The sequence below is a fragment of the Paramormyrops kingsleyae genome, chromosome 15 (genome assembly GCF_048594095.1).
Source record: "Paramormyrops kingsleyae isolate MSU_618 chromosome 15, PKINGS_0.4, whole genome shotgun sequence".
NCBI lineage: Eukaryota > Metazoa > Chordata > Actinopteri > Osteoglossiformes > Mormyridae > Paramormyrops > Paramormyrops kingsleyae.
In genome coordinates this window covers 20,999,645-21,015,793 of record NC_132811.1, presented here as the reverse complement: position 1 = coordinate 21,015,793, position 16,149 = coordinate 20,999,645, and the positions used below count along the sequence as shown (strand labels likewise).

General features: G+C 48.5%; 1 protein-coding gene across 5 annotated transcripts in view; it reads left to right on the top strand.

Moving 5' to 3' along the window:
* Positions 1–16,149, top strand: part of LOC111834874 (disabled homolog 1-like) — a 99,637-nt gene that overhangs the window by 80,830 nt on the left and 2,658 nt on the right. For 3 of the 5 annotated variants that reach the window (XM_023794659.2, XM_023794660.2, XM_072699764.1), the window contains exons 9-14: positions 1,442–1,495; positions 6,759–6,821; positions 6,948–7,044; positions 9,308–9,880; positions 10,949–11,076; positions 14,180–14,275. In XM_023794659.2, the coding sequence (XP_023650427.1) occupies positions 1,442–1,495; positions 6,759–6,821; positions 6,948–7,044; positions 9,308–9,880; positions 10,949–11,076; positions 14,180–14,275 (1,011 nt within the window). Of the gene's footprint in view, positions 1–1,441; positions 1,496–6,758; positions 6,822–6,947; positions 7,045–9,307; positions 9,881–10,948; positions 11,077–14,179; positions 14,303–16,149 lie in introns of all 5 variants that reach the window. The other 2 variants (XM_023794663.2, XM_023794665.2) reach the window with 2 other exon arrangements.

The window sequence follows — 16,149 nt, the reverse complement described above, 5'->3', positions numbered from 1 at the left end:
GCTTTTTTTAAGTATATCTTATTTTATTATTTGAGTATGACAGCTGTTATCTAATAAATAGTTAAGCACAATTATCTGTCTCAAATTCTTAAGTTCATTTTAAAATGTATATTCTCAATGTTTTTATATGATCTTGTTTATGAAAGACCACAGTACTACAGCTTTTCAGTCATAGAATCAGGCTGCTTTTTAAGGTATTTTTCTTTCCTGGCTTGTTTTTAGTTGGTTCTGGTGTCTTATTTTTGGGCACCCATGTTATTCTTGAATTTGTTGTGCGCTACATGGAGCATTTTCACGTCCGCATTAGTGACGTAAATCATTAAAGAGAAGAGTAGCCAGCTGCAACCCTGAAGCACGTCCTGCCGTGTGCTGAGGGGTATATAATACACAGAAGTACAGGGCTTCTCTGACGATTCTCATAAAAGCTTTAATGTTCATTCCGGATGTTTAATGTTAAATACTTCAGCATGTATAAGACCCTATAGAGTTGCTATGGTTATTAAAGTATTATCTGACATTTCTGATGACCAGGCAGCGCAGAAATTATAATTGCATATTTGGCAGACAACGTTGAGTTATAAAGCAGTAATGTACGTTCGTTCGGAGTCATCAAGTTATGTGGCTGCGATGGAGGGTCCTGTACTGCCCTGGGCGTCGTGGCACAGCGCGTGTCCCATGTGTGGTGTCCACATGTGAGCCTCCTCGCAGGCTTTTGTGGGCCTGATTTATACCCGGCTGGCTGGTAAGCAGCCGTCCCTCTCCTCCTGCGTGATAAGATGAAAGCTGCCCAGAGATTAATCAGCAGCCGGCCTCTTTGATCTTTAAATAAAATAGACAAAAAAATCAGCTCGAGCAGCAGCATGTGCAAAATCTGCCGAATATCAATCAGGCAGCCAGAGACGGGAACATTATAAATGGTGGCGATGGAATAAACGCGAAAGCCGTAAACAGAGAGGGGAGTTGGCAGGCATCCGTGCCGCCATTGGCTGTGAGCTGGATCTCGCAGATAAAGCCAATTTGTCAGCGGCAGTCGGCTTGATAAAAATGTATCTGGTCTCACTGCGGGCCGTCTCGCGGACGGGCTTTGGGGGGAAATCGCAGCCTGCCCTAACTCTGTTTTCTATAAATTAACCTGAGCTAGTTTTGGCGAAGAGGTAGCTTAACACGCGATAATACTACAGTCGATACGTCAGGACGTCTGTTCTGCCAAAAAACGTAAAAACTCAAAGGAGATTAAGCTTTTTACAAAGCATGCATTAAAATTCGGCTTTTGGGAGCTTCGTTAGAAGTTCGCCACAAAGACGGTCACAAGCAGACAGTGCGGCTCTCTCAATACGTTTGAACTGGAGGAAGCAGATTCTCGCAGTAATGTGGGATGTTCGCTTTGTCTCAAGGTGACTTATTCTCTACTTATTTTTGGCTCGACCGCCTGCCAATCTAGGTGCCTACGAGTCAGCAGAAGGAGGGGGTCTATGATGTTCCCAAACGGCACCCAGTGAGTGTAGATGTTTGTGTTTCTGTTTGGGTCCCAACGGCAAACCTCTCAATCGCTCCAGACCTTGCACTGCTCTGGCTCTTCTGTGCCCCGGGTCACCTGCCGCTCTGCTTAAGCATGTCAGTGTGGGGGTGGGAGGCGTAATCACCGCAGCTCCGGTTCCTCCCTGTCAGACCAGAAGCTTCCTGCCCGTCCTCTGTGGGCGTCCTCCCCAAGCTCCTACATCAGGGGGCGCCATCTCCTCTGAAATATTCCATTAGTCAAACTGGCCTGAGTGAAGTGCTGCTTCAGAAATTTCAGAGTTAACAAAAAATTGGATGATTTGCAGTCTTAATTTCAACTGTGAAAAGATCAAGATGGAAACAGTTCATGGTTCTCAAGAAGAAAATGCAAAACAGAATTTATATTAGGCGAAAAAGTAATTTCATGCAAGTTTTGTTTGTTTCTTTTTTCTGGAATTATCTATGCCCTGAGCATGTAGTAATTGCCCACGGTGCCTCGATCCTCTTAGGAGTGTCTGTAATGTCTTTCTCGATGCTCTCTCTTGCTTGTCAGGAATATTGAGAGGTTTGCTCGAGGTTGTGTTTGCTTGGTATAGCTGCATGCAGTGTAGTGTTCTGGTGAGAAATGCTTGACTCTAAACTACCCATATGGACAATAAATATATTTTCAATAGCTTGGGGGCAACAGTAATATTAGTCTCAGATACAAGGTTTTTCCACAAACATCATTACGGCAGATTTGTAATGGAGTGTGTGGGTTGTTTAGAAGTAAGGGAGTGGAAGAAAATATATTTCCTCCATCTGGGTATGCCTACGAGATGAAAAGCAGTTTGCAAAGGAGATAGTAAGTGTTCCATCCGCAGTGGCTAGACTGTAGTCATGAGACCATGATCATTCTGTGGATGCCTGCTACCTTATCCAGACGTTTGGAAAAGACATATTGATTGCATTAATGCTATGTTTCATGAGTCATACCTTGCGTGACATTCTTCCTGGTCAGTGATGACCTTTGAACCTCACTATCTCCATTGGATTGGCTGCAGCCTCTCAGGTGTTATTGCTGGTCTGTTCATTCAGCTGAAGCTTGTTGAGTGCTGAAAGATCCCCAATCAGCTCAATACCCAGCCCTGGTTCCCTGACCTGGCCTCGAACCGGGGATAGCTTAAGGGGACCTTTCCGTGGCTCTTAAACCGGCAGTGAGTCTCAGAGAACACGGCATATTAGCCGAGAGAGGCACGCGTCAATGGGATCGCACCTTCCTGGTGTCACCGTCTTGTCACCAGGACATTCTTGAATGTTGCTTTGGGTAAAGTGCCCCACTACACTGATAGCCGCCATTCTGTCTTTTTTTTTTATGCCAAAGTCACGTATGCGGTTTCTTTGCCTGACCGGTCCATCTGTATGTCTGACTGTCTGCGTATGTACTGTGTGCGCGTGTGCTTACACGTGACACGTGTGTCCGCACAGCATCTCCCATGACGCAGGCCTGTCACTCATCTCACGTCCTGAAAGAGCTCTGTTCCTCCCCTTTTCCCACAGCTCTTTATCTCAGTGACATCCGTAGCTAATGAAGTGTCTCCCCCCCCCAGGGATAGAGCTCAGTTTCCCAGCCCCTCGTCTTTCTCTCTGAATATCTGTGAATACCTGTTCCATCCATGACGGTGAATGAAGTCCTGTATATGTCAGAGGGTCTAAGCAGCGGAGGTGTCAGCACCCTCCTCTTAATGGGCGGATTATCCGTAAAGCTGGGCTCACATGCTCCGACCCTCCCGCTGTACCGCTGTCTATCCTTCCAGAGAATCTGCATATTTGTGGATATAAGTGCATATAAGCTTTAAGAATCACTCAACTTTGTACCGCTGCTAGGTAGCATTATGTTCATTTTTTTCTGATTGAAGACATTTTAATGGCTCAAGGAAATCAGCCGTGTGAACCTTTACACTTTTAAATGTGACACATGCGACTGTCATTTTCTTGCTGTCGTTTTATGTCCTTTGAAGGGTGCTTTTCTCTCCTTGGCTTTTACTAATATGCTGTGGTCCTAACCCTGCCTTCTGAAATGTGCGTCGCTTTGCATGAAAGCGCCCACTAGATAAGTGTAATAATAAAGAAGCAAATAATACACTATATCTCTTTTTTTTTTTTTCAAAAGACTTACGTATGCTGAAAGTAGACAGGCTTCCACAATCTGGTTTTAAATTTGTCACAAGAATTGAAATTTATCCATATGGTCAACCAGGAAATTGGAATTTACAGATGTTATGTTAATTAATTGGGCTTTATCAAATATATGCAAAACACATGCACGCAGATAATTACACACTCCATGGAAAAGGCACATTAAGAGGTCTCCATATTGAGGGGGGGGGGGGGGCAGCAGCAGCTTTAATGGGAATCCGTCCTAGACAAACTGCAGGATGGGGGAACTTCTGGTACCAGCAGATTTTCAGAAGAGAAAGTGGCGTGTGATGAAGCTGTTTTAGCCAAGGACACTGGCAGGGAGGGTTAGGGTGGCGGCTGCCTCGCCTGGCCACTCAGCACGCTGGCCAGCTCCATTCTCCATCACCTTCATACATGCTCATTAGCACAAGTGGATCTGATGGCTTACATGAAGTCCGCAGGTAATGGATTTGTATCCAGGGGTTTTCTAAGATTGTGGGTGATGGGGGGGAGTAGGGTACCCTGTGTCAAAGATCTCAGTGCTGTTGTTCTTTCCCTTCAAAGTTGGTCCTCTTGGGCCCGGAAGGGGGTTAATAAATCACCGCTGCCGGGGTTTGATTCTGACGCCATTTTATTGGGTCGGTGGCCTCCTCTGCCTTGGGGAACTTTGAGCACTTGACATTCAAGTCATTCAAGGTCAGGTGAGAGCAAACGAAGGTGGTAATAAAAACACCATCTAGGAGCAGGACAAGGGAGGCGCTCTGATAGCTTCACACGTCAGCCAAAGGGAGGCGCTCTGATAGCTTCACACCTTAGCCAAAGGGAGGCGCTCTGATAGCTTCGCACGTTAGCCAGAAGGAGGCACTCTGATAGCTTCACATGTCAGCCAAAGGGAGGCGCTCTGATAGCTTCGCACATTAGCCAGAAGGAGGCGCTCTGATATCTTCGCACGTTAGCCAGAAGGAGGCGCCCTGATAGATTCGCACGTCAGCGAGAAGGAGGCGCTCTGATAGCTTCGCACATTAGCCAGAAGGAGGCGCTCTGATAGCTTCACACGTCAGCCAAAGGGAGGCGCTCTGATAGCTTCACACGTCAGCCAAAGGGAAGCGCTCTGATAGATTCGCACGTTAACCAGAAGGAGGCGCTCTGATAGCTTCACACCTTAGCCAAAGGGAGGCGCTCTGATAGCTTCACACGTCAGCCAAAGGGAGGCGCTCTGATAGATTCGCACGTTAGCCAGAAGGAGGCGCTCTGATAGCTTCACACCTTAGCCAAAGGGAGGCTCTCTGATAGCTTCACACGTTAGCCAGAGGGAGGCGCTCTGATAATGTCACAGATTAGGAGCCCATTGGAACTAAATTGGGGCTGAAGTGCTGATCTTTGCCTCACTACCTCTTGTTGTTTTTCTCCATTTGAACAAGCCTCCATCACTGTACTGGTCTCTCGCCTCCCTCCCTCTCCCCACCCCGCTCACGCCATGCTTCCAACTGACGCCTGGAATGGACGTGAACCCATTACGTGTCCGTGTCCTGTTCTTGGATTAGTGGATGTTTCCGTGGCTGTCAGACACTCCTTGCCTTTCCCATCTTCCTCTGTCCTACTTCTGTGTTTTCCTCCTCATTTCCCGTGTCTCCCCGTTCTCCGAACGCCTCTCTGCCTGGAACAGTCGTGCTACCTTTCTCTGCACCTGCTCCTCCCTTCCTCACCTTACGTAATGGGATCCCTTAATTCACAGACAAAAGGGTTTTGCTCATTTTATTGGTTTTCAAACCTTTAAATCCAAGTCAAGTTAAATCCAGTTATTGTTATCTAAGCACAACCAGTAGTGGGGCTGTGAATTTGGAATCGTGCGTGATTGGCTGATACGGGTTACCCCCATGTTCAGCGGTCATTTTTTTCGAGGCGTGAGATGGGAAGAACATGCACGGTGTTCTGTGTCTGCTGTGAACCACTCCGGACCTCCAGTCCAGGTACCCCCTCCACTCTATTCCACACCCCCGCCATCCCTGTCTGCATCTCACACCCCCTCCCTGTCCCCATCCAACACCCCCCTCCCTGTCCCTGTGTTGTATCACCATCCCTGTCCCCATCTCACTGTATGAGACTCCCCATGTAAGACTCTCTGTGTGACAGAGTGTCTCTGACCTGATCATCATCTGCCTTTAATAAATGAGGAAATTAAGCTCTTGGCTTCAGTGGAGATGTGGTAGGAATGTCTCAGGTAAGTGAAGGGTTTGGGATGAGACACTGCTGGCTTGCTGGATTGTAACACAGGCTGGCATAGAGGTGTAATATAAACCCCAAGGCTAAATTCTCCCAGCACACCAAAGAGAGAAATGCTGCAGTGATCTTTTCCTAATATAAAGGCTATTGACAGAATCACTATATGGCTATGAAGATGTAGCATTTTTAGTGGAAAAGGAGATCAGTGAAAGAGCGGCAAAGCAGATATTCAGCATTTCACATAAGGCTTGTTAGTGCGTAATTCTGCACCATCTGCTCTCTGCTGCAGCTTTGAATTTTAAACAAAATTAAAAGTGTATTCCTGTAATTTGGTCATTTGCAGGAAAGCTTTAAGCCATGTGGACGCGTGGTGCTTTTTTTCCACGCTGCTGTAGGGCCAGAAAACTTACAGCTTATCTGAAGACATTTTTCATGAAAAGGATCGAATGTCCTTCCTATAACTAAAGATGGAAAAAGATCACCCTGAGGCCTTAACATTGTGATTTAAATAACAGTACACGCTGTGAAATGTGACATAGTCATTCGCTGGCCTGCTCCCCCATTTACACCCTGAACTACTCCGTAATGGGCAGGCAGAGTGGGAGTGCGCTGAGTCGGACCTCTGGGTGCTTTTAGGTACGTATTTCATTATGTCCATGAGTCTAACATCTCATCACCATGTGACCCATCCACTAAGAGACCCATAAATTAGTGAATTAGTGAACACGCCCCCCCCCCCCCCCCCCCCCCACAGCACAAGGAACCCAGCTGCTATCTGAGGTACGTGCTGTGATCAGCCCCCCTCCCGACACCCCCTGGAGTGGTGTCATTGCTACTGACATCCACCATGCCCTCCCTCCCCCTCCCTTTGATTGCAGAATATCAACCAGCTGGAGCTGTTTGGAGACATGTCCACCCCCCCGGACATCACCTCTCCCTCCGTAAGTCACTCCAGTCCACAGTGACCTCCTCAGTCCTTCAGAGGCACTAACAGCTGCTAAATGACCCTCGGTTATGTGTTATGGGGTAAATGGGGGCAAACTGAGGGACGCTAATCCTCCTCACAGACGCCTGCTTCTCCGGCCAACACCTTGGACCCCTCCCTGACCCACCAGCCCCCGTCGGAGCTCTTTGCCCCCTTCAACCCTGCATCCGTGCCCTCAGGTAACCGTATTGTCATGCTTGTGGTGCTGCTGTTTCACCACTGCCACCCACAATGGCCTCAGAACATAACATAATGCGCAGAGTAGTGACTGCAGTTACTACAGCACAGTGTGAGTGTAGTAATTACAATAGGAGTATGGGCCGTTACTACAGCACAGACCGAGGGCTCCATGTATGAGTGTGAGTGTAGTAATTACAATAGGAGTATGGGCCGTTACTACAGCACAGACCGAGGGCTCCATGTATGAGTGTGAGTGTAGTAATTACAATAGGAGTATGGGCCGTTACTACAGCACAGGCCGAGGGCTCCGTGAATGAGTGTGAGTGTAGTAATTACAATAGGAGTATGGGCCGTTACTACAGCAGGGACTGAGGGCTCCGTGAATGAGTGTGAGAGTAGTAATTACAATACGAGTATGGGCCGTTACTACAGCACAGACCGAGGGCTCCGTGTATGAGTGTAGTAATCACAATGCAAGTATGGGCCTTTACTACAGCACAGGCAGAGAGCTCTGTGAATGTGCTCCTCGTATAAGTATAGTAATCATCACATTATGAATATGGGCCGTTACTGAAGTTACATTTCTAAACATGTATCAAGAATCCTTGCATTTGTCCCCTTCTCCAAGTGTGAAACTATTTAGTTATCAGTTATACGTATAATCAATAATTGTAATTTGTTATACATTTGAGTTTATTATTAGTCTTAATAATAGAATTATTTGTGATTAATATAGTTAAAAATTTCTTAAATGTGATCTATTTCTTAGATTTTATGAATTCACAGCAAAATTGTTTTGTAAAATTTTACATTGAATTACTTTATTAGTTAAACCTAGTGGATGGGGCTTGCTGGAAACCTTTTTATTCCAGGAATACTAACTGTCCCAATATTGTAGCTGAAAAACACCAGAAAAGGTGACAGAATCAGCAAAACACCAGCAGTGTGGAAAAAAATGGCACGCGTTTGTAGCATGTGCAGACAAAACCACATGAAACAAGCATCGTTGTGATTGGTGGATAATGACACCTCTGACCGGAAAACATTACAAAGTTACAAAAGTGAATTTTGTGGCAAAGTATCCAATGCGGGAGAAGGTGCTGGTTTAAATCCACCAATCACACGATCTACACTGTCATTTTGGCATCACCCACACCCCCCTAGTGACATCACTGGTGCAGAGTGGCAGCTTAGGGAGCGTCACTAAAAGGGAGGCATCTCGCTCCTCCTCAGTGCTGCCTGGGTCGGTCCCCTTCTCTTGTGTAGTCTGTCGTTCAGGGTCTCCCTGCCGTCTTCCCCGCTAAGTTTATGCAAAAGCGACTGCCCGGGGGGGGGTACGTGAAGGTCATCCCTCTTTTTCGTTCTTTACGTTTCACATTTTAATTAACTGGACCCTGTCCCCGTTAGACGCCCCCTTTGGCTGCGGGGCCCCGCCCTGCCTCTGAAGCGGGCCCCAAAGCAGCGTTTATTCATATTCATGCGCCAAGGCGACTCCCACATCAAACACCTGAGAGCCGCAGCCGTTGCTGGAAATGCAAACAGAGTTTAATTGAAACGCCACGTATCGCGCAGGTTATCTTGGTGCCACTCTATATGCAAATGGAAACACGTTAGTACATTAGTCATTTTACTGTAAAATGCCGGCGCGTCGCTAGCCAATCTGCCAAAATAAATATCCTATAGGCCCCCTTATGTAATGCGATTAGCCGTAGCGTCTGGAGTTGCCAGTGTTCGGGGGCTTAAATTGAGTTGGTCTGAACAGATTTCATCCTCTTCTCCAGCCATGAAAATCGCAGCATCTAATTTTCATATACAACTTTAATTTACAGGGTTTCCTGTGTTTGCCGTAGGGTGAGCAGCCGAGAGACTGTGTTTTTTTCTGACCCTCTGGCATGTCCGCACGCAGGCTGTCAGGACTGCAAGCCATTTTCACTGGGGCTCTAAAAGGGTCTTTAATGGCCAGTCTTTGCAAGAATAACACAGAGCCGATGTGGGCTGTGTGTTTTGACACTTGAACTTTTTAGGAAGATTTGCTTTCCAGTGCTCCATTCGTCATATCGTTTTAGTTTTATTGCGTTCAAATTGTTTTTTTTTTCCGTCTATAAAAAGCCTGTTCAGTCTATAAACAAGATATTAGCAAAATATTTGCTCAAATAAATACAAGTGTTAATGTTAACATTTAAAAAGTGTTATTAATAATGATAATAATAACAAATGTCTGGGTCATGCCTGCCCACTCTTGCCCCTCCCCCCGTTGCCTAGGTTACGTCACCATGGGAGCCGTCCAGCCTGCCCACTGGGGCCAGCAGCCATTCGCCGCCCAGGGCCCGCTAGCGTTCGGCATGCAGCCCCCTGTGCCGGTGGCTCAGGTCATCCCCGGAACCCAGCCGGTGATCTGGGGCCAGCCCAGCCTATTCCCTGGCACCCAGCAGCAATGGGCCACCATGGCGGGCGCCTTTCCCCCTGCTGCCTTCATGCCGACGCAAACTGTGGGCCCGCTGCCGGCGGCCATGTTCCAGACGCTGGCGCCGGTGGTGGCCGTGCCCCCGTCCTGCGAGCCCCCGGCCGCCGCCGCCGCCTCCAGCCCCCCGCATGCCGACCGCTCCCGGCAGAAGGTCGGCAAGGAGATGTTCAAAGACTTCCAGGCGGCAAAGCTGGCGCCGGTGGCAGGGGGGCGCAGGGGCGAGCAGGCCAGCCTGGCGAGTGCCACCGATGCCCTGAGCAGCTACTTCGGCCGCATGGGCGTGGCCCAGGACGCCGACGACTGTGACGACTTCGACATCTCTCAGATGACCCTGACGCCCGTCACGTCCACCACGCCCTCCACCAATTCCCGTGAGTCCCCCCCCCGCACCACTCCGACTGGTTTTCTGGGTAGTATTCCTGTTTTTCCTACTTTCTACTTCCCTGTCCAAAACTTGGCAAGTAAGAGTACAAGATGGGTGGGGGGGCCACCTGAGGAAGAGGCCGCCGATTTTGGGGAGCGGTCTCACGGAACCGGGTGAGATGAGGTCAGCGCCAGCTGCCCGGTTCGCGAGTGACACGCCCACCAGCGTCGACAGTGGGCAGACCCTCCCACAGCTGGGATCGTGCTCTTGTTGTGTCGCGCTGTGGTGGATCTCGCTCTTATTCCGCAACAACACCCTTCTTCTCTGCATTTTGGAGTACCTGTAGAGAAACCCATATCTGGTTATGTGTTTAGCTTGGGCTGTTATGGCTCCCTGGTTAAACATCAATCTCAGTGTCCAGATGTTCCATTTGTCTTAGCTGGGTGATTCGGATCTGGTTCTGTGGTCCAGTTTGCAAGTTGGGTCTAAGTTTGGTTTCGTGGGAACATAAAGAAGCGAATAGACTGTGGCCAATGGGACCTGAGTTCTGTCACGTTTGTGGCAGCTAGGGCTGCTCTCGTTGCAGAGCACTCCATCTTTAACCTCTCACCCCCATGAATCCTACCTGAAATGATCCAGTGACGGGGTAAACATGACCTCATATCTCGCTGGGCCCTTGCAGACTGGGTCACTACCCCTGAAATGGAGAAGCCTTAATACCTCTGTCTAAATGTCAGGAAATGCCAAGACTCCTACTGGTGATTACCCAGATTATGGCTCATTGAAAGAACCCTTGTAGCTTATTTCAAACGTACTCGTGTTGGCTGCTTTACATACATTTTCATGTCTCCCAAGTAAAGTGAGCTGGGTTATCTGTGATATCCTAAGTCAATTAGGCAGTAAATCAGAGCTTGTGTGAATCAGTGATTTTTGGCTAAATGACAGATGGGTCCCTTATATGGAGCCTGTTAAACTCTACTTATGCTTATTGTCTCAGTAGGATGCAGGACAGCAGGACAGCACCTGAGAAGGTGTCTCTGGGTCCTAACGTCCACCTCTTTCCTTCCCGTTTAAGCCCCGACCCCGGCCCCTCGGCAGAGCTCCCCCTCCAAATCGTCGGCCTCGCATGCCAGCGACCCCCCCACCGATGACTCCTTTGGCGAGGCCGAGGGCAGTCCAAGCCGGAGCGGAGAGGAGGACGCTGTGAGTATGAGGGTCTTGGGTTCGAGGAGGCGGGTCACAGTGTGGGCCCTGAGATGAAAGCAGGCCTGTTTTTCCAGGATAAAATACACGTGTGGAATGCGTGGGTAGGTGGTTGAGTGAGGGGGGGGGGAACTGCTCTGCCGACCCACAATGCATCAGGCAAACAGCAGATGGAGCTGATAGCTGCTGTCAGACTGGGTCGGCATTAGCTACCGTCACCTCGTAAGTGTCGGACATCTTTCACACCCCCCCATCTCGACATGTTCCTATAGGCAGCTGCTGCTGTAAGTGTCCAATATACTCAACACGCTTGTGTCATTTTAGTGAAATGCTTAGTCTAAATATACTTACTGTCATGTAAGTAAAACTGAAACAAGGATCTGGATTGTGTAGTACCAAAGAAACCTTTCATTTCATGAACTAGCTAAATTTAGCCAACTTAACTTAAAAGATCATTTTTACCTCTTTTTTACTGAAATTTATATTATATGATTTTGTATGCAGAATTTTGGGCATGAAAAGAATGCTGTGACTACATTTAATATGGGTATCTTATTTATGTATAAATATGCTAGAAAGCAAACTGTTTCATTATAAGTGTGCGTGTGTGTGTGTGTGAGGGGGGTTATTTTGACATTGTTGGGACCATTTTTTTGGTCTGTGAATGCAGTCAAAAAACTAAAATAAGTCTTGTATTTTGGTTACTTGAGATTAAGGTTAGGGCTGGATAGGGGTTAAGGTTGTTGTTGTTGTGATTAGAGTTTTCCCCATAGAAATGAATGGCGAGTTCCCACAAAGATATGAATAGAAATGTGTGTGTGTGTGTGTCTGTCTGTGTCTGTGTGTGTGTGTGTGTGTGTGTGTGTGTATGTGTGTGTCTGTGTGTGTGTGTGTGTGTGTGTGTGTGTATGTGTGTGTCTGTCTGTGTCTGTGTGTGTGTGTGTGTGTGTGTGTGTGTGTGTCTGTCTGTGTGTGTGTGTGTGTGTGTGTGTGTGTCTGTCTGTGTGTGTGTGTGTGTGTGTCTGTCTGTGTGTGTGTGTGTGTGTGTGTGTCTGTCTGTGTGTGTGTGTGTGTGTCTGTCTGTGTCTGTGTGTGTGTGTGTGTGTGTCTGTGTGTGTGTGTGTGTGTGTGTCTGTCTGTGTGTGTGTGTGTGTGTGTGTGTGTGTGTGTCTGTGTGTGTGTGTGTGTGTGTGTGTGTGTGTCTGTCTGTGTCTGTGTCTGTGTGTGTGTGTGTGTGTGTGTGTGTGTCTGTCTGTGTCTGTGTGTGTGTGTGTGTGTCTGTGTCTGTGTGTGTGTGTGTGTGTGTCTGTCTGCGTGTGTGTGTGTCTGTGTGTGTGTGTGTGTGTGTGTGTGTCTGTCTGTGTCTGTGTGTGTGTGTGTGTGTGTGTCTGTCTGTGTCTGTGTCTGTGTGTGTGTGTGTGTGTGTGTCTGTGTCTGTGTGTGTGTGTGTGTGTGTGTGTGTGTGTCTGTCTGTGTCTGTGTGTGTGTGTGTGTGTGTGTGTGTGTGTGTCTGTCTGTGTCTGTGTGTGTGTGTGTGTGTCTGTGTCTGTGTGTGTGTGTGTGTGTGTGTGTCTGTCTGTGTCTGTGTGTGTGTGTGTGTGTGTGTGTGTGTGTGTTCCCACAGCGCCTGTCAGTAGCGGCAGTGTTACTGTGTAATACTCATACTGCTTGTTGTGACAGACATTTTCTTTCGTCTTCTCGCTGATGCTAATGGTCTTATTCTCCGGGGCTCAACCCCCCTTCAGGCAGTGGTGACTCACCTCAGCCGGGATGCCAGGCCGTGGCAGGGCACACAAACACTCCACCCAGGGGGCATTTAGAGATGTCAGTCAGCCGAAAAACAATGTAGCACAAAGGAGCATGCACAGTCCACACAGAGGGGGCCACACGGGGGCCAGGGGCCGCGATTCCCACACTGCTCTGACACACGGCGGGTAGCTATAAATGCTTACAGCTCAAGGCTGTATTGACAGAAGCTTCTGCAGGAATCATATGAGCGTGATTGGGCACCGAGCAGCGCGGCAATGCGGGACCTGTGTTCCATCGTAGGATAAAGGGCGTCTCATTCCAATTTCATGTTAAGTGGCTCCCTGAAGATATTCGTCTGTTTATCATGTCTTTTTGAGTGCGCAATGCAAATGTTTTGAGATGTCGCCTTATTTGTAGGGACTAGAACGTGAAACTGAAGTGTGTGTTTAATACATGACGGATTGATGGAGAGCCAGTCTATTAGATGATGATTTCCGTCCTTCTAGTGAAACTTGTGAAATTGCTCATGTGGAGATCCCTCCATTCCCTGTCTGTCCCTGCTTCTGTCCCATTGATAGTTCCTCTTTTTGTCCCTCTGTCTGTCTGTCCCTGCTTCTGTCCCATTGATAGTTCCCCTTTCTGTCCCTCTGTCTGTCTGTCTGTCTGTCCCTGCTTCTGTCCCATTGATAGTTCCCCTTTCTGTCCTTCTGTCTGTCTGTCTGTCTGTCCCTGCTTCTGTCCCATTGATAGTTCCCCTTTCTGTCCCTCTGTCTGTCTGTCTGTCCCTGCTTCTGTCCCATTGATAGTTCCCCTTTCTGTCCCTCTGTCTGTCTGTCCCTGCTTCTGTCCCATTCATAGTTCCCCTTTCTGTCCTTCTGTCTGTCTGTCCCTGCTTCTGTCCCATTGATAGTTCCTCTTTCTGTCCCTCTGTCTGTCTGTCTGTCCCTGCTTCTGTCCCATTGATAGTTCCCCTTTCTGTCCCATTGATAGTTCCCCTTTCTGTCCCTCTGTCTGTCTGTCCCTGCTTCTGTCCCATTGATAGTTCCCCTTTCTGTCCCTCTGTCTGTCTGTCCCTGCTTCTGTCCCATTGATAGTTCCCCTTTCTGTCCCTCTGTCTGTCTGTCCCCTTTTTTGTCCTGTCTCTCCCGCATTTGTCCTCTCCATGCCCTGTCTGCCTATCTGCTTGCCCCATCCATCTCCCTGCCTATTCCATTTTCTTTCTTTCTTTCTCCATCCGTCTTCCTGTCTGTCCCCTCTTTCTGTCCCTCCATCTGTCCCCCCCCCCCCCCTCTTTCTGCCTCCCCATCTTTTCCCCGGCTCTCCCTTTCAGATGGTCTCTTGTCTGCTCCTCCAGGCCGGGGGATCTCAGTCCCCCTCCACGAGCGAACCCCTGGCAGAGCCCCCCTCAGAGCCTTCAGCAGACCCCCCCACCAAGCAGCCCGATCCACAGGTCGGTAGCTAGATAGCGCAGGTCAGGGTAGGTATCTGTCCTTCTTCTCCCTCTCCTCCTCCGCCTTGCCACCATCTGAATGAGCACCACCCCGACCCCAGCTTGCACGATCCCTCTGCCCTCCTTGCCCCGCACGTCATGCCACGCCCCCTCGATGTACCTGCTTGCCGTGCTTGGGGGTATGTGCCGTGCTCGTGTGTCCGTCTGTGGCGTCACATCTCTCTCCCAAGCATTCGGAAGGAGGTGAGTATCTGTGAGCGTGCCGGTGAGAGCATGAGTCTCCTGGAGACCTTTTCTGAAAGTGTTTTCAGGGCCGCTGTCAGCGAACACCCACCATGAAACGAGACTGATGCTAAAATGATAGTTTGTGTTGCAGTAGCTTTGGCCTGAACACTATCCTGCTTCCTACAGAAGAAATGATTTCATTAAGACTCTCTATATTATTCAAGTGCTCCTTCTCCTCTGCCCTGACATACTCTCCCTGTCAGAGCTCCCAATGAATTAAAGATGAATTCATCAAACCTGTTAATGTTTAATAATGAAGCTGATTTAATAGATCCCAGCTAGCAAATAAGAGTGTTGGGGGTTTTCGCCATTTAATTGGAACCCACTGAGTCTTTGGTCTCTGTTCACCATCAGAAACGGTGACCCTGGGTACTTTAAAACACACCAGCGCTGCCGTGATTGAATGCGGTGCACAAATTTATTACATGCGTCCGAGCATTCCGGATTTCAAGATGCCTTAAAGGGCCTTGAGTTTCACAACAAGATAAAATAAAAAGAAAATAGAAATAAATATGGCAGGACCAAGCATGAGAAATCACAAGTGTGGAGTTTATGGCAAATCCATATCCGTAGCCTCACTGCAAACTTTAAAGCTTTAACATGGATGTTTTGTGTGTTTATATTTTTATATACGGCTGAACTGTTTAAACAGGCAGTGAGCCGGAAAAAGAGGAGAATTCCTGTATTATTGTTTCAGGCAAAAGCTTCTTTGTATGGGAATAAAAGACAGTGTGTGCTCACCAGGGATGTGGAAGCACCCATTTTTTTGAGCACTTATGTTTCTATGGGTTTTGTTGTTTCGGGGGGGGGGGGGGGGGCATTGCACAGCCAGCCCCCTTTCCGGCGACAAAGTAGTTGAATTCCCTTTTGACACTAATAGTTGAATCATGGCTTTTGCCAATGCCATCCGTAAGGCCCCCCCCCCCGGTCTCAGTGAGAGTCACCCGTGTCCGATGACCTCACTGCGAGCCTCGCACCACGCTCTCGGGGCCCTCTATGTCCCGGTCAGTGGTGACATTTGTCTGTCCACCTCGTCGCTGCCGTTTCCCTGCGGTCGTCTGGATAGCGTGTCTTTACGGGCCATTAGCCCATCGCCCGCCGCTGTGGAAAACCTCGGTCTGGGGCGAGGGGCGGGGGGGGGGGTGGGAGGGAATAACCAGGGCACCTCAGCCGCACCTCAGCTCCGACAGCTCCCCGGCCACATCCCTCAGAGACGAGCCCCCCCTTTGGTGAGGTCACCCTGTCACTTTGCCCCACCCCCCGCCAAATGCCGGGACTCGGTGTGACAGCAAACAGCAGCAGATGTTTATGTGGCATCAGGATTTTGGTACCAATTTTATGATTATTGCTCGATTTAGAGCTCAATTTAAGGCTCTTAAACGTTTAAATTTTTACTCCAGGGTTTTTTTAATGACCATTTAGAGCCACATACTTATGAACTATAAAAAACTGTAATTGTTGTTTATAGTGATAATAGACAAAAGACCAAGCCGGCATTAGCTTGGCTGTATCTCCCATATTTACTGAGATTGCATTTCCCTCTTTTCCATGTGCTTGCCGTAGCTTTAAAAGCACACGCACACACACAC